Source organism: Urocitellus parryii, chromosome 8, assembly GCF_045843805.1.
Source record: "Urocitellus parryii isolate mUroPar1 chromosome 8, mUroPar1.hap1, whole genome shotgun sequence".
Taxonomy (NCBI): domain Eukaryota; kingdom Metazoa; phylum Chordata; class Mammalia; order Rodentia; family Sciuridae; genus Urocitellus; species Urocitellus parryii.
Window position 1 is genome coordinate 141145462 of NC_135538.1, and position 21208 is coordinate 141166669.

At 38.4% G+C, this 21208-nt stretch overlaps 1 protein-coding gene across 2 annotated transcripts; it reads left to right on the forward strand.

Moving 5' to 3' along the window:
• The first annotated feature begins 1 nt into the window (after position 1).
• On the forward strand, positions 2-12075 carry Pak1ip1 (PAK1 interacting protein 1). 2 transcript variants are annotated; one of them, XM_026384600.2, is made up of 10 exons: positions 2-134; positions 3119-3287; positions 5759-5879; positions 5955-6029; positions 6512-6564; positions 6924-7069; positions 7154-7251; positions 9579-9678; positions 10593-10716; positions 10873-12075. In XM_026384600.2, the coding sequence occupies exons 1-10, from the start codon at positions 51-53 to the stop codon at positions 11067-11069; spliced, it is 1167 nt and encodes a 388-aa protein (XP_026240385.2). In that variant the 5' UTR covers positions 2-50; the 3' UTR covers positions 11070-12075. The 2 variants fall into 2 exon arrangements, with proteins under 2 accessions (XP_026240385.2, XP_026240387.2); XM_026384602.2 differs by having other exon boundaries at positions 3122-3287.
• The last annotated feature ends 9133 nt before the right edge of the window (positions 12076-21208 follow it).

Here is a 21208-nt window from a genome sequence, read left to right on the forward strand (position 1 = left end):
AGCTTTCTAACGCCGCGCAGGGTTCCCGGGAAAGGCACGTGCGCGGCTGAATGGAGCTGGTCGCCGGTAGCTATGAGCAAGTCCTTTTCGGATTCACAGTACATCCGGAGCCTCGGGCGAGTGGCGACAAAGAGGTGAGATTCGGCTAGTGGAGAGACTGCGGGAGAGGGGGCGGGGAAGGCCAGGTTCCCACACGGCCGAGGTAAACATGCCCGCGCTTCTGTTGATCGTCTGATTTTCACGGATGGAAGCTTGAATAAAAGCCCATCTTTTAAAACAAAATAGACATCTTGCAACATAAAATAGCATTTTGTTATTATAGTAGATAATATGGCTAAGGGGGAAAGTAAAAAAGTTGATTTCAAAGAAACCGACAGTGGTTACCAGAGGCTGGGAATGGTTAGGGAGGGTATCGGGGCGGTGCAGGGGTGCGGTTGGGTGGGAGAAATGCCTTCCAATGTTTTTTGGTGTAGCAGGATAAATATAATTGACAACAATTGTGTACTTTAAAGCAACTAGTAGAGAGGATTTCGAATATTCCCAACACAAATACGTGATGCTTGATTTGGAGTATGCCATTTACCCTGATTTTATCATTACACAATGTATTCAGTATTGAAATGTCACACTAAGTTTTCTAAATTTAAAATAAAGACAGAATCCACAAAGGAAGGAAGCTGGTGTTTCTGTACGTGGTGAGTTGTAGTTTGTAGATTTAAGTTGACAACCAGTGTATGTATTCAGGATCCAGTGAAAGAATATTCTGCTCTTTCATGAACTTTCCTGATATTTTAGAAAATGTTAGGTCTGTGGGCTGGGGTTGTGGCTCGATGGCTCACAGCGCTTGCCTCCAATGTGTGAGCACCAGATGTTAATAAAAATAAAGGTCCATCAACAACTAAAATGACTAAGTAAATGAAATTTTAAAAAAATGTTAGGGCTGGATCAGGATCAGCTCTTCGTAGATTTTTTTTAAAAAAAGTAATACCAATTCCTTCATTTATTGGGTACTGTTATGCCAGTTTCATGGGACCCTAGTAGACCTCCAGGAGCTGAATCCAATGCAAGCACACAAGAGTCTTTATTGCAAGCCTGATCAATCATTCCCAACGCATTGGTCCCAGGGAGTGAGTCCTGGTCCTTTGTTCAGTGAGATTTTATAGGTTTTGGGGGAATACTCTGTGCATCACAACATCACACAGCAAATCATTCCATACCCAGGGAAAGTCAAACAACAACTCTTAACATTGATTAGCACATTCAATGGCGGGAACAATTTGGGTAGGGGTGATTGGTTAATACAAGAGAGGGATTCCTTTGAACTGATTGGTTTAGGCCACGAGGGGTGTATGTGGTTTCCCAACGTGTTATCAACCACTATAAACTTGGGGGTCATCTGGCATTCCAGGTATTTTCCCTGTCTCCTGCTGATTGGAGGTTGCTAGGGGGGTTGCTATGGGTCCTCACCTAGCCTAACTGAGTTAGGGACACCTGGTGCCTCAGATCTCTCCTGTTATTTACAGACAAACAACTCAGCAGGGTGGGTATGTGCTTAGGAGTGCTCTGTGGGTTTTTCCAAGGACAAGGGTCACACCCCCTTCCTTAGGACAGGCCTTGAGGTAGAAGCTGCTGTTATTTATTCATTTTTAAAAATGAAGTCACATTAGTTTCTCAGTACTTAAAGTAGGTAAGGAGGCAGTTGAAAAGATGCCAGAGGTCCAGATCCTGCTTTAGGGACCTTCCTGACAAGGAATGATAGAGGAGGGAGACAAATACATGGAGAGAAATTGTAGCAGATATATTTTAATAGATGTAGGAATAAAGAATTGCTAACACAGTAGTCAAACAGGTAGATAGGACTATGCCTGGGACTAGAAATCTGATGTCCTAACTTCTAGTCCAGAACTATTTTATTCCTGATGCAATTCCAGGTATCTCCTGGAACCCGTATCACCGAGTACTTCTTTCCTGTGTTTTCTTTGTAGTAAAATTGTTTACTATGTTCCAAATACATAATAGTCCTCACAGCAACCCTCAGAGGCAGATAGAGTTATTCTCATTTTAAGGGAAAGTTCCTTATAGATAGGTTAAGTGATTATTCAGGGCTACACAGCTAGTATGGCAGAGTTGACACAAAATGTCAGAGACCTCTATATGTATGATCCTGCATCAATCCCCTAATGGGGATTAATGATTCTAAATCTAGATAGTAGCCTATATAACTAGTATAATTTGTGTGATGCAAATAAATAAAGGTTATTTGATTTAAAGCCATAGTAGCTCCTCCTGGAGTCAGAAAAGGCCCCTTGGCCCTGACTCATGGAAGGAGTATCTGTTCCTTTAGGTCTTTAGGACTGATTTTGCAGTAATACATCTTAATCATGTACAAAGAAGTTTGGTGGCTTCCCCCCTCCCCCTTTGATTTGTTTTGCTAATAACCTTTTTTTTTCCCCCCTGATGTGACTCCTTTAAGAAGCATGTGTATTCTATCATTCTTTGATTCAACCAGCCACACTTCTCAACCCAACACATACATGGCAGGAGGCAATAAGTTCCTGAGACCTCATCACTGGCGATTCTCTAGGGCTTGGGCTGGTATTAATGGAAATGTACTCATACTGTTTTTCTCTTTCTAGGACTTGTTATGGTACTTATCTTTATGTAAAGTTGTATTAACGTGTTTACGTCTCTCCCACTGAGGTAGAAGCTCTTTAGTGTAGGGACTTTTGTTCACTGCTAAGTTAACTACCTAAAGTAGTACCAAGCATATGGTAGATAATCATTATTTGAATAAATAAATTCAAATAAAATTTTAAATATTTGAATAAATGAGTGATATGGAAGGCTCGCATGTAGATATAATAAGAGTTTAAGATTTGGGTGACATTTTAAAGTACCCAATTCTGTCACCATTATTGGGTTCTGGAGTCGTGGTACTCAGTATTGCTTCTCACCTACTTGTATTTCTCATTCACTTCTCAGGATCTTTGTTTTAATCCACATGTCATTGTGTAATTTTTCCCCATTTGTAGGATCCATTGGTAGTTTTTATGGATGGAGGAACCTGTGTTTCTAGAGAACTGTGATGTGACTGGTATTGATCTCCTGTTTTACTCAGCAGCAGCAATGGACTCCTGTGGCTGACTTCACTCATCATGCTCACACGGCCTCCTTGTCAGCAGTGGCTGTGAATAGTCGTTTTGTTGTCACTGGGAGCAAAGATGAAACAATTCACATTTATGATATGAAAAAGAAGATAGAACATGGAGCCCTAGTACATCACAATGGTGAGAAGTTGTATCCTTTAAGATAATGTGGAGGTTTTATTACTGTATAGACTTCTGTTGGACTGTTTGTTATATATCAGCAGATTCTATTCTAGGAGATAGAGAATTGGGATAAAAAAGGTTGCTCACAGTCCTATTGGAGTAGGTTACAGTTGTCCTATTGGGAGGTAGATGGTCTCTTCTGTATTTTAGTCCTGTACACCTAGAGCACCACACTGTTCCCATTGACTGTTGTAGGTGTATGAAACTAAAATAGAGGAGGCAGACTTCCCTGCACTGGAGTTGAGGTTAAGGATTAGTATTTAACCATTCATGGTTGGATTTACCACACTGACGGTGAAGATGCCTGGGAGAGTGGCAAGATCCGAGGGTAGAGAGACTGAATAGGTAAATTTTTTTTTCCCCTCAGTTCCAAACATTTTACATTGTAGTCACTGAGTTTTCCAGGGGAAAAAGATAAGGGACTTATTGTGTGTTCAGGAGGGAAAAGTAAAGGTGAAACTCAAAATAGTAGAATTGGTTAGCTATATATTAGTTTGGGGAAACTCAGCCAATGAGGTTGGGTTTCCTGCCAAGAAAGATAGAATGTGTTCCCCTTTTCCTCACCTCACTTTGATATATTTCAGAGGTCACTGGGCATTGATTTTTAGCACTTAATTTGGAGTGATAAATGTTTGCCTTCTTCTGCACATTCCTCACCCTTTGACAGGTGTCATGCTCCTCAACAGAAGCTAGGGTTTGAGTGATTTCAACATAAATTCCTTTTTCCCTGTGTCTCCCAATCCCAGTTCAAACAAGGAAGGCTTCTTTCTTAGGCTTAGAAGAAATAAGCTAAACAAATCTGATCTGTTCAAATCAATATTCAGAATAAAAAAAAGATTTACTTGCAGTTAGATGGGGGAAGAATGAAGTAGGATTCCTGGTTTCCTCTCTTCCTTGCCTAATTCCTTGAAACTCCTTTTTCTAACATTTAGTATTAGATAAGCTCTTTTCTAGGGAGCATATGAGTCATGGGCAGAAGGAGCAGAAGAAGATGTGGGAGAGCAGCATTTCCAAAGAAGAAATAGCATGACAGGGAGAGAGGAAAGTGGTTAATGGCTTCTACTTTTAGAAGAAGGTATACATGAACCCACATATTAGTGCTTCTGTCACGTGCAAAATTATTCATTGGAGGTCTCTGGTTCTTTTCAATATAAAGTGTATAAAGAATTGACCGGCAGGTATATAGATGGGAAATGTGACCCACAGGTTTTCATTTGAATTCTGTAAAGAACCGAATAGTAAATATTTGTGGACCATACAGCTTGTGTTGCTGCTGTGCAGAAGCAGCCCCATATGCTCTAACTGAATGAACTGGGGCTGTTTTCTATTAAAATTACATTTGCAGAGCCAGAATACCAGCCACAGTTGGCCTACAGGCAGCAAGTTTTTGACCCTGAGCTATAGAGCAGCAATAGAGTGAGGTGAGGTGACACAAATGTCAAAGGAATATAGGATGTTACTTGAGGATAAAGCTGTAAAGATATGGACTACTTTGGGACTAGAATTTGATCTAACATGTGCATACGATTTCTGGAATTTAAAAGATGGTGGAAATGTGTGGGAGATCCAGGCTTCAGTTTTGGTGGAGGGAAGAAAGTGTTGTTAATAGGTTGAAATGGTGATGGAAAATTTATTTACCCTGGGAAGGAGTTTCCAGAAGAATAGCTGGAAAATGATCTTTTTATAAAATTGTTCTAAAATATTCTCATGGCAGTGAATGAGCAGAGAATAAAGTCAAATCATGATAATTCTAGGTCAATAATGATTGAATTATAGCTGATATAGATAACTCATTATTTAGAAAGTGAGAATCATGGCTGTAAATTTTTTTTCTTAGTTCTTTCCTCTAAATTAGCTGGTTAGGCAGTTGGTTTTGTTTTATTTCTGCTAAAATTATCTTGGCTAGCCATCATGATTATGGAGACAAAAGTAAGAAAATGAACCAGTCCAGTTAGCTTAAATCTGTAACTAAAGCTGAAAGAATCTCAGATTAGTTGCATAGACTTAAAACTGTATGTCCTTGAGCTGGGGTGTTTTCTCAGTGGTAGAGTGCTTGCTTGGCACGAGTAAGGCCTTGGGTTCAATCCCTAGCACTAGGAAAACCAAAACAAGCCAACAAACAAAAAAACTGTATGTTCTGGAATGAAACAATTGAGCTATTTCACCTAACACTTGAAGATTATTACTAAGTAATACTTCAAGTATTACTCAACTAAGTTTAGGTAAGATGAAGTTTACTTTATGGTCTAAATAATACTAGGACATTGTATGGTTCTTCCCGCCCCTGCAGTGCTGGGGATCTGGGGCTTTGTACCTGTTAGGTAAGCACTTACCATTTACCTACATCCCCAGCCCACTGTTGTACTTAACTGGAAATAAAGTTTGTATTAAAAATGAAGATAATTTTGCCCATCTTGGTTTTTCGACAGGTACAATAACTTGCCTGAAATTCTATGGCAGCAGGCACTTAATCAGTGGAGCAGAAGATGGACTCATTTGTGTCTGGGATGCAAAGAAATGGGAATGCCTCAAGTCAATCAGAGCTCACAAGTGAGTTGGCTCTTTTCCATTGGCATTCTCACTATGCCAGTCAAGTTGGAGCCTAACTTGTTGGTTTCATTTTAGAGGACATGTGACCTTCCTTTCTATACATCCATCTGGCAAGTTGGCCCTGTCTGTTGGTACAGATAAGACATTAAGGTAAGTCATTAATTCTCAAAAGCATCTTTATGTATCTTTTACTATGTCAGTTGGCTGTTGTTTCTGTATTGTTCCACAGTTTCACCCATTAAAAGATACTGAGATACAAAGAAAAGGTAGAAAGTTAGTGAACTGTTTCATGATAATGGGATAAAAATGGTCCATATTAAAACATGCTGTTATGCTTCAATTGTCAATAGCTGTGAAGTGAAGAGCAAGGTGCTCCCAAAGAGGAATGTTTGTAGAGGTGAAACCTTTTGAAAATAACAATTGATATGAAATAGTAAACAGCTATGAGAATGGAATGAACTTTAATCCTGCTTGATAAAAAAAAATTGAAGATGTTGCTAAACTAAAGTTGCTAAACTGGCCCTTTAAATTGCCAGTTTTTAATAAATTTGATCAAAGCTTTATCATGCTTATGCTTTTCTTTTAGTATGTTAGTTGATATTCATACCATAAGCAAGTTTCTTATTTTGCAGAACTTGGAATCTTGTGGAGGGAAGATCAGCCTTCATAAAAAATATAAAACAAAGTGAGTATTTTTGTTTGAAATATATTTTACAGTTACTTGATAGGTATGAACACATGCGCATGTGTATACATTTATTTCCTGCATTATTATAGTTGCCTCTGAAAACAAATGTTAACAAAGGTTACTTCTACCATTTTAGATCTGAGTTCTTGTAGCTCTGTCATGCACCAGCTGTATTATCTCAATAATTCTTTGAATTCACTTCATTGTCTAAAATTTAACTTTCACAATGTATTCCTTAAGTTTCTTGGGAAGATCAAATAGGAAAATGAGTGTGAAAATACAGTACAAATACTTACTATTTTTACTATTTCTCATTATTTTTAAAATAAGTAAATTTGGCTTTTTTTAACTTACAGATGCTCACATAGTAGAATGGTCCCCAAGGGGAGAGAAGTATGTAGTTGTTATACTGAATAAAATAGACGTCTATCAGCTTGACACTGCATCCATTAGTGGCACCATCACAAATGAAAGAAGGATTTCTTCTGTTACCTTTCTTTCAGTAAGTTATCAGAAATCAGTGATGGAAGTTTATGGAGATGGTCAGAACTGCTTATGACTTTCTGGATATTATTTTCTGTCCTAGGACTCTGTCCTTGCAGTGGCTGGAGATGAAGAGGTTGTCAGGTTTTTTGACTGTGATTCACTAGCGTGCCTCTGTGAATTTAAAGCACATGAAAACAGGTATTTTTTTCCCCCAACCTGTGTGTATATGTGTAGTCTCAGTAAATGTTACACATGGAATCATTTTATGAAGCAGAATGTTTTTTATGAACAACCACAGAGATAATCAGACATGTGTATACAATTTTTGGAGTTTAAAAAGATAGTGGAAAATGTTATCTTCCTGGATTTTGTAATGCAAAAGTGGAGAAGTTGTGATCAGAACTAGTCATTTGCACTTATTTCAGATAAGTCTGTTAGACTTGGAGCCTGAAATAAGCATATTTGAAAAATCATAAACTAAGTAGTCTTCAACTTTGTCCCTGGCCACTCTTGTCCTTTTACTTAGTCCCCCTTGTCCAATTTCTCCTTTCCATGCTATATTTTTCTCCTAAAGGAAAAAATGAAATACCATCATTGAATTCTATCTCTTAATGCAATAGATATTGAGTCTCAGAGTAAGTAGTTCATTAACTTGGTGAGATTACCCCAGAGGTAAGGAGCTAGTCCAAACCCAGTTCATCTGACTTGTGTCCCTGCTTTTTCCACTGTAATTTTGAAAAATTGATGATAAAAGTGAAAAGGTGATAATATTATATATTAATGTGGTCCATCTGCATTTCTGCATGTTCTTCTACTTCTCAAGTTTTAATTCTCATTTTTGATTGTTTTTAGAAATCCATCTTAGTACTCAGAGTCCTGCAATCAATGTATAGGCCTTACTTTTTCCCTGTACTGGAAATAAACCACATTCAAGGAAGCCATTTCAAATGTATTTCTAAAAGAATATTTAGCCATTTGTTTGTTCATTTGTTTCCACAAGTATTCATTGAACATACAATTTGTAGTACTATACTAGGATTGTTTTGTTTGTTTTTTTGTGGTGCTTGAGGTGGAAACAAGGGTTTCATGCATGTTAGGCAAGCACTCTACCACTGAGTTATAGCTCAGTTCTGCACTAGGTATTTAAAGATAAACAAAAATGACAAGACCTTACACTCTTATGGCTCTTCTATTGTATGAGGCAATAGGTTTTAAACAAGTAGATCTTTATAACAAGGGTAATTTACTTAGGCTGATGAGGGGAGAATTTCAAGGGTTAAATAAGTCCTTAAGGATTATAAAAGAGGGGCTGGAGATGTGGCTCAAGCGGTAGCGCGCTCGCCTGGCATGTGTGCGACCCGGGTTCGATCCTCAGCACCACATACCAACAAAGATGTTATGTCCGCCGAGAACTAAAAAAAAATAAATATTAAAAATTCTCTCTCTTTCTCTCCTCTCTCACTCTCTCTTAAAAAAAAAAAAAAGGATTATAAAAGAATGAGATATTTTTGTTTTTTGTTTATTTTCCCCATGGTCCCGAGAATGGAACCCAGGGCCTCATGCATACTGATGCTAAGATATACTCCCCAGCTCCAAGGAACTGAGGGAGGAAAGAACTTAATGTATTTTAGGAACAAGTAGAAGACCTGCATGACTCCATCAGAGTGAGCAAGGGAGAGGATTTTGGGGATCAAATGGTGCTTGGGTTCATTGGCAGAGTGAGGAATTTGAATTTTATGCTGTGTCTTTGCAGATTTTATTCTATTTATTTTGTGGGGGGTGTGGAGTGCTGGGGATCAAACCCAGGGCCTCTTGCGAGTGAGGCAGGCAAGTGTTCAGTCACTGGGCTATTTTGCAGCCCGTTTTGTGTGCTTCTTAAGGAAAATTATAGGCAAGCAAACTAGTTTAAAGAGCCAACTCATAGGCTCACTACCAGCTTTAGCAGTTGTCCCTTTAGGGCCATTATGGCTTCTTTCATATCAACAGCTACTTCCTCCTCTCCCATATTCTTCTAAAGCAGATTTCAGTTTTTGGGGTCTTTAAGCCTGAGAGTAATAAGATTTGATTTCATTAAAAGAAAAAAATAATAAAGAAAACTTACGGGAAAGAAATGGAAGCAGAAAGGCCAAATAGGTGACCTCCATAATATAGAAGAAAAAAGCAGTTTGGAAGTAGTGGCACTGGAGATGAAGGAACTGGGTGCATCAAAGGGAACCTTGATCATCCTTCCTATTGTCTCCTCACTGCACTTCTCAGAGGTGCTTGAGGTGAGGGTTTTGTTATCATTACTTCCTGAGATTGTTTACAGTTATCATTTTGGTTAATTCTTAATCAAACAGTCCATTTTAGCCTATAGTTGGCCTGAAAACAACTCACTGACCAGTGGGAATGTGTGGCAAAGTTACATTTTAGGGCTTCATTGAGCAGTTTGCAAATACTGAAGCAAGAGACTAGCTTATAAGTTTTATAATGATGATCACACTCTGGAGAAAAGATCTTTTATGGCATTAATATTTCTATCCTAGGGTAAAAGACATTTTCAGTTTTGAAATTCCTGAGCATCATGTTCTTGTTACAGCATCAAGTGATGGTTTCATCAAAATGTGGAAGCTAAAGCAAGATAAGGTCAGTATCTTAGTACAATAGAACATAAATACACTGTAATGCAAGTCTTGCTGCTAGTGCCATTTTAAGTTGAGCGAGGTGGAATTTTTTTAAGGATAAAGACCATAGATGTAAATTTTATAAATTTCTTCCAGGAATGATTGATATTTATACTTTTAGAGTTAGGTTCCCACAGAGCTGCCTTAGGCTGGCATTTGTGATTCTGAGCTCAGGATCTCAGACCTCCCTCTGCATTCCATCTATTTGGTCTTTTTTTTTTTTTTTTTTTTTTTAATAGGGTCCTCTGTAAGGTATTAGGTACGAAGACTGCCACTACTGAAAACAATTGGGAAGGTTCTAGTCTATTATGGAACTAACAATAGCTTAGAACCAAATAACTAAAAAAATCAATTTCCTTCTGTAGATCTAGTTTATTATTTTTCATTCTTTGATATCCATTCTGTGGATACGGTTTATCAAGTGTGAGCACTGTGCAAGCCTCTCTGTTAAATCTAGAAATGAATAAGATATAGTCTGTTTCCTTAGAATCTGTAATTTCTGGATACTTCTCAGAAATTGGCTCTGTGAACAACAGAGTTGAACCACTCATGAATCAAAACAGTAGATTATTTCTAAATAGCATGTTTTATGCTCAAGGAAATACTGGCATACATCTTGTAATGGTGGGGTTATATTCCACAAAGTGCGTTGTAGATGATTTTAGCATTTTGTGAACTTCATGGAGTATATACAAACCTGAACTGTAGAGCCAACTACAGAGCTAGGCCCTGTGGCATGTACCATTGTATATGTAGTCTGTCATTGATTGCTGTGTATGATTGCACAATAAATTTTAAATTAAGGTAACTTGGTTCTTTAAAATAATTATTCAGAATTCCTCTGTTAGATATGAGTTTTCCCCCCTTCTGTTTTAGAAAGATCCCCCATCTTTACTCTGTGGAGTGAACACAAATGCCAGGCTGACGTGTCTTGGAATATGGTTAGACAGAGGAACAGACACAAAAGAGAGGCCTCCTCCAGCAGCAGAGCCTTCTTCTGGTAAGTGAAATTGGTCATTTAAAAAATTCAAATTCTGTTACCTTTTGAATTGTTGAAGTGGCGGATATCCACACAATGTCACTTTATTGTTATCCTGTTTAATTCATTAATAAACGGGGAAAACAGTCTTTAAATGTGTTGTCTCTTGTGTTTTAGTTGATACAGAACAGTCCAAGATCAGCAAAAAGGAATCTGGTGACATGGTGCAGCAAGAAGACACATTAAAACCTAACTCAAAGAAATGTGGTTTAAGTGGTGACAGTAATAAGCCAGTGAAAGGAAATAGCCTGTCAGCCAGGAAGAGGAAGATGGTAGAAATGCAAGAAAAGAAGAAGAGAAAAAAGAAAATATAACTGATGCACTGAATCCCAGATTGATTGAGTCCCAAAAGAACTCCTTTTTTAATGGAATCATCTTTTAAATATATCTAAATATTATTTTTTTCTGAGTAAAGGCAAGGAATTTCTTTTTCTGGAGAAAATGTACAGCTTGGAAAACCACTTTTAGGTGTTTTTTTTTTTTTTAATGTGCTAAAATTATTTTTGGCACCTTTGGCCTACATGTTATTAATTATATAGAGGTATAGATATTAATTATAATATGTAATTTTTATTGTGTATAAAATAAAGATCTTTCCCCAAATATGGCAATTTAAAATAATGCGAAATCTTGAACATAGTGTTGGAGATCCAGTCCAGGGCTTTGAGCATGTTAGGCAAGCACTCACTGTACCTCTTAAGCTGCTGCACCCCCAGTCATCTGAACACATTCTTTACTAGAGATAAATAAAGGTTATTTTTCAAACTATTCTTCCAAGCAGTGAGTGGCAAGAAAATTTAAGGGCAGGAAAATGACATTTCCCATAATTTTTGCGTCCCTTTCAGGTATCAAAACTTGACTTGGCTAATCTAACCAAAGTGGTCTTAGAAAACTAAATGTGCGGTTTACTTTCAGATTCTGTACTAAGGCACATTTATTTCAGTCCAGCTGTAGTGTCACATAGTCTTGGTTACTTTAACTTTGTAGTAAACTTTGGAATCCAGGAGTGTGATTCCTACAACTTTGTTTTTGAAAATTATTCTGTGCCTATTTCATCCATTGGATTTCTATAGGGATTTTGAGATCACCTTGTCATTTCTGTAAAAAATCTTGATAGCATTTCGACAGGAATTGTATTCAATCTATTGATCAAGTTTGGGCATATTGCATGTCAAAACCTGGCCAAAGGACATCATTTATTTAAGTCTTCCTTGTTATCTTTCAAGAATGATTTCAGCTTCTAAGTTTTGTATTTTTGTTAAACTCTTTTTTTTATGCTATTGCAAATTGAATCTTTTTTGTGATTTCATTTTCAGATCATTTGTGCTAGTTGTCTCATTTTAATATGCTGTATTTTCATTCAGTTCAATGTATTTTTTTCTGTTGCATTTTTCTCTATGATGCATAGATTATTTTAAAGTTCTCAATTTCCTGTTATTTTTCTGCTTATTGATTTAATTTGATTCCATTGTGGTTTGAGAACATACTTGATATGACTGCAGTTCTTTTAAATTGGTTTCATGGCCCAGGATGTTATCTGTCATGGTAGATATTTTGAACCTGTATCCTGCTGTTGTTGGCCAGTGTGTTCTGTAATGTCATGAGATCGTACTGTTGATGGGGTTAGGTTTTTCTATGTCCTTGCTGATTTTCTGTCTACTTGTTCTGTCTTTACAAAGGGAGGCGTGTCAATGACTCCAACTTTAGCAGTTGTGGATTTGCTGATTTCTTCTGCCAAGTTCCACTGGTTTTTGCTTCACATTTTGTGCATCTCTAGGGATATATAGCACATTTAGAATTTTTACTGTGTTGGCGTTTTGATTCTTTTTTCATTATGTAATATCACTGTCTGATATTTCTTGGCTCTCATGTCTACTTCAGCTGATATTTTCCAAACTTTACTTTCAGCTGGCCTATACTTTTACATCTGAAGTTTCATAGGCAGCAAATAGTTGTCTCCCTCTACCCACTTCCCTTTTGGAGAAATGGTTTTGGTGTTATCCAGGCTGATCTTGAACTCCTGGGCTTGAATGATTTCTTTTGCCTCATACTCCTGAGTCGCTGAGACTGTAATTGTATGCCACCACACCCAGTTTGAGTCATTTATTAATGCATTTTGATAGTATGCCTTTTAATTGTTATATTTTTACCATTTATATTTGTGTTATTAATAATGTGTTTAGACTTAAGACTGCCATTTTAATTTTGTTCTTTTTTTTTTTTTTTTATTGACTGCGCCCTACCCCACACACCCAGCCTGCACCACCCCAACTGAGGATTGTACCCAGGGACACTCTCCCACTGAGTCATATCTGCAGTCTTTTTTAATTTTGTTTTGAGGCATAGTCGCTGAGTTGAGCAGAGGCTGGCCTCCAGCTTGTGATAACTCCTGCCTCCACATCTCATGTTGATGGGATTACAGATGTGTGCCACTGTACCTGGCCTTTTCTCTGTTTTTACTTTCCAGTAAGTTACTTGAGCAATTTTTAGAATTCCATTTTTGTTTATCAATATGGGAGGTTTTTTGGTGGGGGATGCTGGGTATTAATTGAACCCAGGGTCTTGTGTATGCTAAGCATGTACTCTGCCACTCAGCTACCTCCTTACCCAGTATCCAATGTGGTATTGAGTATATCTCATTTTAGAGTTTTTTGTCCCCCTAACACTCACGGATAGTACACAGCTAACTTATCACAGTATACTAGTGTTATCATTTTATCAGTTAAGTAAAAAAATGTTGCCTCTTTTTTAAAAAAATTATTATTAGTTGTTCAAAACATTACAAAGCTCTTGACATCATATTTCATATATTTGATTCAAGTGGATTATGAACTCTCATTTTTACCCTGTATACAGATTGCGGAATCACATCGGTTACACATCCACGTTTTTACATACTGCTATACTAGTGTATGTTGTATTCTGCTGCCCTTCCTGTCCTCTACTATCCTCCCTCCCCTCCCCTCCCATCCTCTCTCTCTACCACATCTAGTGTAATTCATTTCTCTCCCTTGTTTTAACAATGAGGTTCTTCCATTTCCATGCAATTTCCCTTCTCCCTTTCCCTCCTACCTCTCGTCCCTGTTTAATGGTAATCTTCTCATGCTCTTCCTCCCTGCTCTGTTCTTAGTTGTCCTCCTTATATCAAAGAAAACATTTGGCATTTGTTTTTTAGGGATTGGCTAGCTTCACTTAGCATAATCTGCTCTAATGCCATCCATTTCCCTGCAAATGCCATGATTTTGTCATTTTTTTTTAGTACTGAGTAATACTCCATTGTGTATAAATGCCATATTTTTTTTATCCATTCATCTATTGAAGGGCATCTAGGTTGGTTCCACAGTCTAGCTATTGTGAATTGTGCTGCTATGAACATCGATGTAGCTGTATCCCTATAATACGCTCTTTTAAGGTCTTTGGGGAATAGTCCGAGAAGGGGAATAGCTGGGTCAAATGGTGGTTCCATTCCCAGTTTTCTGAGGAATTTCCATACTGCTTTCCAAATTGGCCGCACCAATTTGCAGTCCCACCAGCAATGTACAAGTGTACCCCTTTCCCCACATCCTCGCCAGCACTTTGACTTCATAATGGCTGCAATTCTTACTGGAGTGAGATGGTATCTTAGAGTGGTTTTAATTTGCATTTCTCTGACTACTAAAGATGGTGAGCATTTTCGTGTACTTGTTGATTGATAGTATGTCCTCCTCTGAGAAGTGTCTGTTCAGGTCCTTGGCCCATTTGTTGATTGGGTTATTTGTTTCCTTATTGTTTAATTTTTTGAGTTCTTTGTGTACTCTAGATATTAGGGCGTTGCCTCCTTTTATACCCTGTATGTTACTCATAAATTGTCTTAAACGTTTAGAATTGCATTAGTGCCATAATTTTGCTTTTAAAAAGCTCGAGAGGAGAAGAAGACCTATTGTACTTACACGATTTTACCATGTTCTTCCTTCCTGATGTTCCAAGATGCCTTCTTTTATCACTTCGTATTTGGAGAACTCCCTTTAGCCATCCTTAGGGTAAGTCAGCTGATGTGAAATTGTCTTAATTTTCCTTTATCTAAGTATGCTTTGATTTCCTTTTAACACTGGAGACATTTTTGCTGGATGTAGGATTCTGAGTTGACAGTTCTTAAGCTGTTCCCTCTTGCCTTCATGGTTTCTGAAAAAAATAATTTTAATTGTTTTTCTTCTGTATTTTCCTCCTATTGCTGCTTTCAAGGTCTTTCCCTTGTCTTTAATTTTCAAAAGTTTAATTAATTGGTGTTTTGCTCTGGATTTCTTTGGATTTACTTATTTTGTATTTTTTAAGACAAGGGCTCACTATGTTGCCTACGCTGGTCTCAAACTTGGGAGATCAAGAGATTTTCCTGCTTCAGCCTCTTAGGTAATTGGGACTGTAGGTGTGTACCCTGCCCCTTTTATCCTTTAACAAGTTTTGCTTATCTTCTTAAATCCATAGATTTGTGTCTCTTGCCAAATTTGGGAATTTTTAGGCATTGGTTTAAGTACCTTTTCTACTCTGCCTTTGTTCTTTTGGGGACTTTGACATAATAAATAGACCTTTCCTTGTGGTCCCTCAGGTTCTTAAGACTCTGCTCATGTTTTTTCCCCAGGCTCTCTTTTCTGTGTTGTTCAGATTGGGTGATTTCTGTTGTTCTATTTTCTCTATTGCTGATTCTGTTCTTTGTAAACCCCCCCCCCCTGCCGCCCCCGTACTGTTATTGAGCCCATCCAATGAGATTTTTATTTTGGTTATTGTATTTTTCAATTTTAAAATTTCTACATGGTTCTGTTTCTTTGCTAACACTTTGTATTTCTCTGCTGATGTGTCTGTTATTACTGTTGTTTCGAGCATGCTCGTAATTGCTTGTTGATGTATTTATCATGGCTGCTTTGAAGTCTTTGTGAGATGATAGTATGTGGTTTTCACATTGGTATCTGTTGATTGTCTTTGGTTCTAGGCATATTGAGTGATTTCTGTGGAAATCTGGACATTTTTGAATTGTGTTTTATATATCTTATTGAAACTTTTTGTGTTAATTGATTTCCTCTGACATTGCTTAGGAAGGGCAAGAGACATACTGCCGGCTGCCGGTGGAAGTGAACCTTTGGTGACAGCTGAGCTTTCTTCTCTAACCTTCACTGCCCCCTGGAGGTAGAGAGATTCCTCACTTAGTTTCTGAGTGGGGCATAGGGCTTGGGCTTCACTTTGGTTTCTACTGATACCACAGTCATGAGGGGGTCTTTATCAGTTACTGGGAATGGAAGGATGAACCAGCTCTCTGCTTGGTCTTCTGACAGGCAGGCACCAGTTGACATGCGTGGGTAGAAGTCTAGAGCCTCTCCTCCCCGCCCCACACACCCACCTTTGCTAGAAGTTGATGTTGATCCATGAACTCTTTGTTAATTGAAATGCCTACATCCACAGGGTGGAGAAAGGTAGTGTGTTTGCTGCTGCTTTAACAAAATACTTGAGACCTCATAATTCCACCCCCCCAATCCCATGCTGGGGATTGAACCCTGCTGAGTAATTTTTAAAGAACAGAGATTGGCCAAATCTGTTGATTCTGGAGTCCAGGAGGTCCAAGAGCATGACAGTGAGGTGCTCATGCTGCCTCTTGGTAGAAAGCAGGAAGCCAGTGTGTGTGCTGAGGAAAACCAGGAGGCTGCCTTGCTTTAAAGCAGCCCACTCTTGAGGTAACTAACCCAGGCCAGAGAGAGTGAAGGCAATTTCACAAAGACCTAATCACATTTTAAAAGCCACATCTCCCAGCACCACCAACCACAGTGGCAGTCAAATTTCAGCACTGACTTGCCTCTTGGTTTATATGGTAAAGTCAGCTTAATTTTTGAAAATGAATTATTCTGTTAATCATTGGCCTTTAAAATTTCTGATAGTTTCAAGATAGGTTCAAGATTTGGGGAAAACAGGATTGGAAGAGGTCGTTTTTTGCATTTTTTGGGAAACAGTTCTTTGAGAATTGGAAAGTTGCTGCTTTGGAATCTCTGTTTTCATGCCCAATTTCTGGTTCAGAACATGGGCTATAGAACAAGTTGCAAAGTTGGGTGCAGGAGTCCTGGAGCAAGAGAGCCTGGGTGCAGCCCTGAGCTCTTTTTCTTATTTGCCTCAGTTTGACCAACTATGGCAATGACAATCTCTCTCTGCTTTGCGGGATTGTTCTTGGGATTAAACATATCAGTATGTGTGAAGCCCTTAGAATAGGGCTTGGCACATTGTCAATACTCAACAAAGGCTGCCCTTTTACTACCATTATCATTATAGTAATGGTATATTTTGTCATTTGGAAAAAATGACTCCTCAGTAGGTGTTAAGTACCTGTATGTCTGAGATACCAAAGGGTGAGGAGCTGCAATGGGGGTGGTATGATTAGAAATCAAAAAGAGGTAACATGATAAAAGTTCGGTATTGTTATAAAAGGTGAGTATGATTTTGAAAGAGGTTCTGTAGACTTAGGGATTTTTAGTATGTAAATAACAATGTAAATTGGAATCTGTTGTGTCAAAAGATTTTGTAGCAATTCTGAACGCCAATTTCCTGCCATTTGATTACAACTTTAAGCCCTTTCCTGGTGCAGAGAAGTGAGTTGCACCTACCTTCAGGTCCCAGTTTATTTAGGGGGCCCTTTTGTTCCAGTCTTCCAGAATCTTGGTGGACTCAACCATAATCATATCCATAATGATAGAGGGATGGTCTCATTGGAAATGGGAATTATCACTACACCCTGAACTATTAAGAGTACAACTCACTGACATTAATCATCAGTGTTGAACAACAATTACGACAACCATTTCCAAATTCCCATCACCACAGGCAGCAGTTCTGTAATCATTAGGTAACCATTCCCATTCCCCTCTCCACCAAGTACTAGTAACCTCTGTCCTGCTTTCTGTCTCTGGAGTTGCCTTTTGCGACTGCTTCATATAAATAGGATGATGCAGTATTTGTCATTAGCATTATTTCAAGGTTTATCCATGTTGTAGCATGTCTCAGAACTTGGTTCTTTTTATGCTGAATTATTTTTCATTGTATGTAAATGGACACTTGTAATGTTTTTTGGCTTTTGGAAATTATGAATAATGTAATGAACATTGCCATAAAAATATCTGAGTCCCAGCTTTCAAGTCTGTTGGATATATACTGAAGAGTGGAATTGCTGGGTCACATGGCAATCTTATATCAAAATGTTTTGAGAAATTGCCAGTTTTCTGGAGTGGCAGTACAATTTTACTCTTTGACCAGTCATGTGTTGAGAGCTACAATTTCTCTACATCCTCACTGGCACTTTTTTTCACTTAAAAAAAAATTATTATAGCCATCTTACTAGGTGTGAATTGGAATCTCAGTGTGGTTTTGATTTGCATTTCCCTAATGTCTAGTAATGTTGAGCATCTTTTCATGTGCTTGTTGGCCATTTATATATCTTTTCTGAAGAATCATCTGTTGAAGTTCTTTGCCCATTTTTTTTTTTAACCTGGGTTGTTGTCTTTTCATTTTTGAGTTATAGAAGCCCTTTATTCTGTACACGGCTTTTAAGAGCTATGATTTACAGATATTTTCTTCTCTATTACCTGCCTTTTAATGCAACCCATCTATAATTGTTCACATTCTTTTTAAACACTTCTTGACAAGATAGCCCACTGTCATTGCTTTCTCATGCACATTGTAACTAGTACATAGCTAGTCTAATGAAACTAGACTGACGTCACGCCAGTAGACTTGTGAAGGACAGGACTAGGTTCTCTTCCCAGGCCTCATATTTGATGACAGCTTGTCTCTTACTATTTTACAAGTCACCAGCATAAAATCTAGTTACTAAATGTATTTGTTCCTCTCTTCTGCCTTAATGCATTCATTAGGATTTCTCCTTTGCTCCTGAATAGGAGTTGATAATCCAATTATGTGGCTCAGATTGCATTATTTAACTTAGGCTTTGACAGGTAATAGGATTTAGGTGTTTTTTGTTTTTTTAATGATGCATTTAAAAAACATTAGTGCATTTGCTTTTGAGAAAATTAGGTTCTAGTAAAGCTTAATATGTTTGTAAAATACATAGGAAAGCTTTTAGGATGTGTTAAGCATAAATAGATAAATGGGTAGAAAATGAAGCCTGTGGTATACATAAGTAAGACTAAGTCTAAGATACCCAGTACTCCTAGGTACTCAATATATGTGAGATATCCAAGCACTCAAGATTTATGACATTACTATTCAAGAGGCACTGAATAGTCAGATAACATAAAAGGTGAGTACACAATAGTCTTGATGTCTTAATTAGATCTCTCATTTTGTCCCCATGTGTCCTGTGTAAAAAAATAACTAAATAAAGCCCATGGCTGCTCCATAGGCCATCAGACAAAGGGCAGCTGTTTGCCAGTCTTATTCTCTGATCAGCAAGTGTGTGTGGTTGGCTTGGGGCACCTGAGGGTCTGCTCAAATCCCCTGGTCTTCAGATCTGTCTTCAGAAAAGCTGATGATACAGAGCCATGCTGGGGAAGGGGTGTGAGGAGAATGGAGGTCCAAAGACATTGAGGAACTCAGGATTTAGATAACAGGCCTCTTTCACCAGGCTTGCAAACACACTGATGGCATTTGCTTATACTAGTTTTTCCATAGTTGCTTCTCCCTGTTTTTGGCTTTTTTTTTTTCCTTTTTTTTCTTTCTTTCCTTTTTTTTTTTTTTGTATTGGTGATTGAAACTTTTCCACCACTGAGCTACATCCCCAGTCCTTTCTATTTTTAGAAATAAAAAATGAGACATTTTAGATAATGTCTCACTATATTGCCCAGGCTGGCCTCGAACTTGCAATCCTGCCTCAGCGAACTTGCGTTCCTGCCTCAGCGTCTGAGTCACTTGAGCTCCCTTTTTGTTTTAAATTGATTTAATAAACCATGTGATTTAAACTTCTCAATCTAGTCTGTAAGTCTTTGTATTCAGTGGCCTCTGGGGAGCCTGCCTGGTAGTGTACTTGAAGGCCTCTGTTGCATTTCCCATGTGACAGTTCATGTCAAAGTACAGAATTCATGTTGGGGGTGTCAGGTCTCTGTCAGGCATGTATGGTTTGCATTTATTCCTAACCATCTACTTCAATATTTATGTAGAAGCAAATTTTCATCATAAATCCTCTCCCTGATATTATAATGTCCCATATGCCATCTCCATCTTCCTCTTCCGGTGTTAATTCAGTAGCCATATGATGAGTATTCACCAGGAGTGCCAGGAACTATCCTAGATCCTGGGAGCTGAAAGGAAAAATAAGATCCTTGCCCAAAGGTCAAAAGCTATGGGATAGCATTAATGTATTCTATGCAATGGCCTGGGGTGATCAGGAGCAGCTTGATTTTTTTTTTGTAAATGATGAGATTGTAAGTTTTCATATTAAAAGGCATGTATAATTATATATATTTGGTATTGAGGATTGAACTTAGGGGCACTTGACCACTGAGCCACATCCCCAGCCCTTTTTTTGTGTTTTTATATTAGAGACAGGGTCTCACTGAGTTGCTTAGCACCTTGCTTTTTGCTGAGGTTGGCTTTGAACTCATGATCCTCTGCCTCAACCTCCCGAGCCAAGGGATTATAGGCCTGTGCCACCAAGCCTGGCATATTAAAGAGCATCTTTGATAGAAGGCACACAGTGGTTTTCTCAGTTCTGAAAGACTCAGCTCAAGAAATTAAAGCCCTCTGGCTATCCTAGACTTCAACAAAGCGTGGCAGTGGATCTGTAGAAGCCACAGGTGTGTGACCAAGACCAGGGAAGTGCTAAGAATTCTGAGATGTCCTCAATTAAGTTGCAGGGAGAAGAGAAATAAGGTCATTTTAACTCACAGCTTCAAGTCAAATAAACACTACTACACATTTTTTCCCCCTGTATCCTGAATATTGCCCAACAAGGCCACATCTCATTCTACTTTTGGAACTAACCAAGGAGTAGCAAAACTATTCTTTATGGACCAACCTTCTATCCTAGGACTTGGCACACTTTGTTATCCTGTCCCTCTTATGTCTAGCCAATGTGGGTTCAATGTAAATGACTTATGTTTCTTCTCAAAATTTTATCATAAAACACCCTGACCCTTTAGGTGCCGTGAACATTTTCCCAGAGGCTGTTTGGACATGTTGCTGGTGGGTTAGGGAATTTTTTCCAGGAGGTCCAAAAACCTTTTGCCTACCATTTGTGTAGCTCACTTATTTATTTTCAGAGACTTCTTAGTATCAAAAGTTTAAAGCAGGAAAAGGCAGGGAGAGGGTGCAGCCAGGGTAATCTCTCCCTCTTGTCCCTGTCTTTGCAGGTTATCTTGGTTCTTCCCTCTGCTGACTACCCCTTCTCACTCTGCATCTCCTTGTCTGTCTGGTGCATGTTTATCGAACACTCATTCTGTGCCAAGCCCTACATTAAACGCTGCATACCAGTTTTCCCTCTCATGGAGTG

Coding starts and splice junctions, on each gene's coding strand:
- Pak1ip1 (XM_026384600.2), top strand. CDS start 51: ATGGAGCTGGTCGCCGGTAGCTATGAGCAAGTCCTTTTCGGATTCACA. Junction 3,288..5,758: donor AGCCCTAGTACATCACAATG/GTGAGAAGTTGT, acceptor GTTTTTCGACAG/GTACAATAACTTGCCTGAAA. Junction 6,565..6,923: donor CATAAAAAATATAAAACAAA/GTGAGTATTTTT, acceptor TTTAACTTACAG/ATGCTCACATAGTAGAATGG.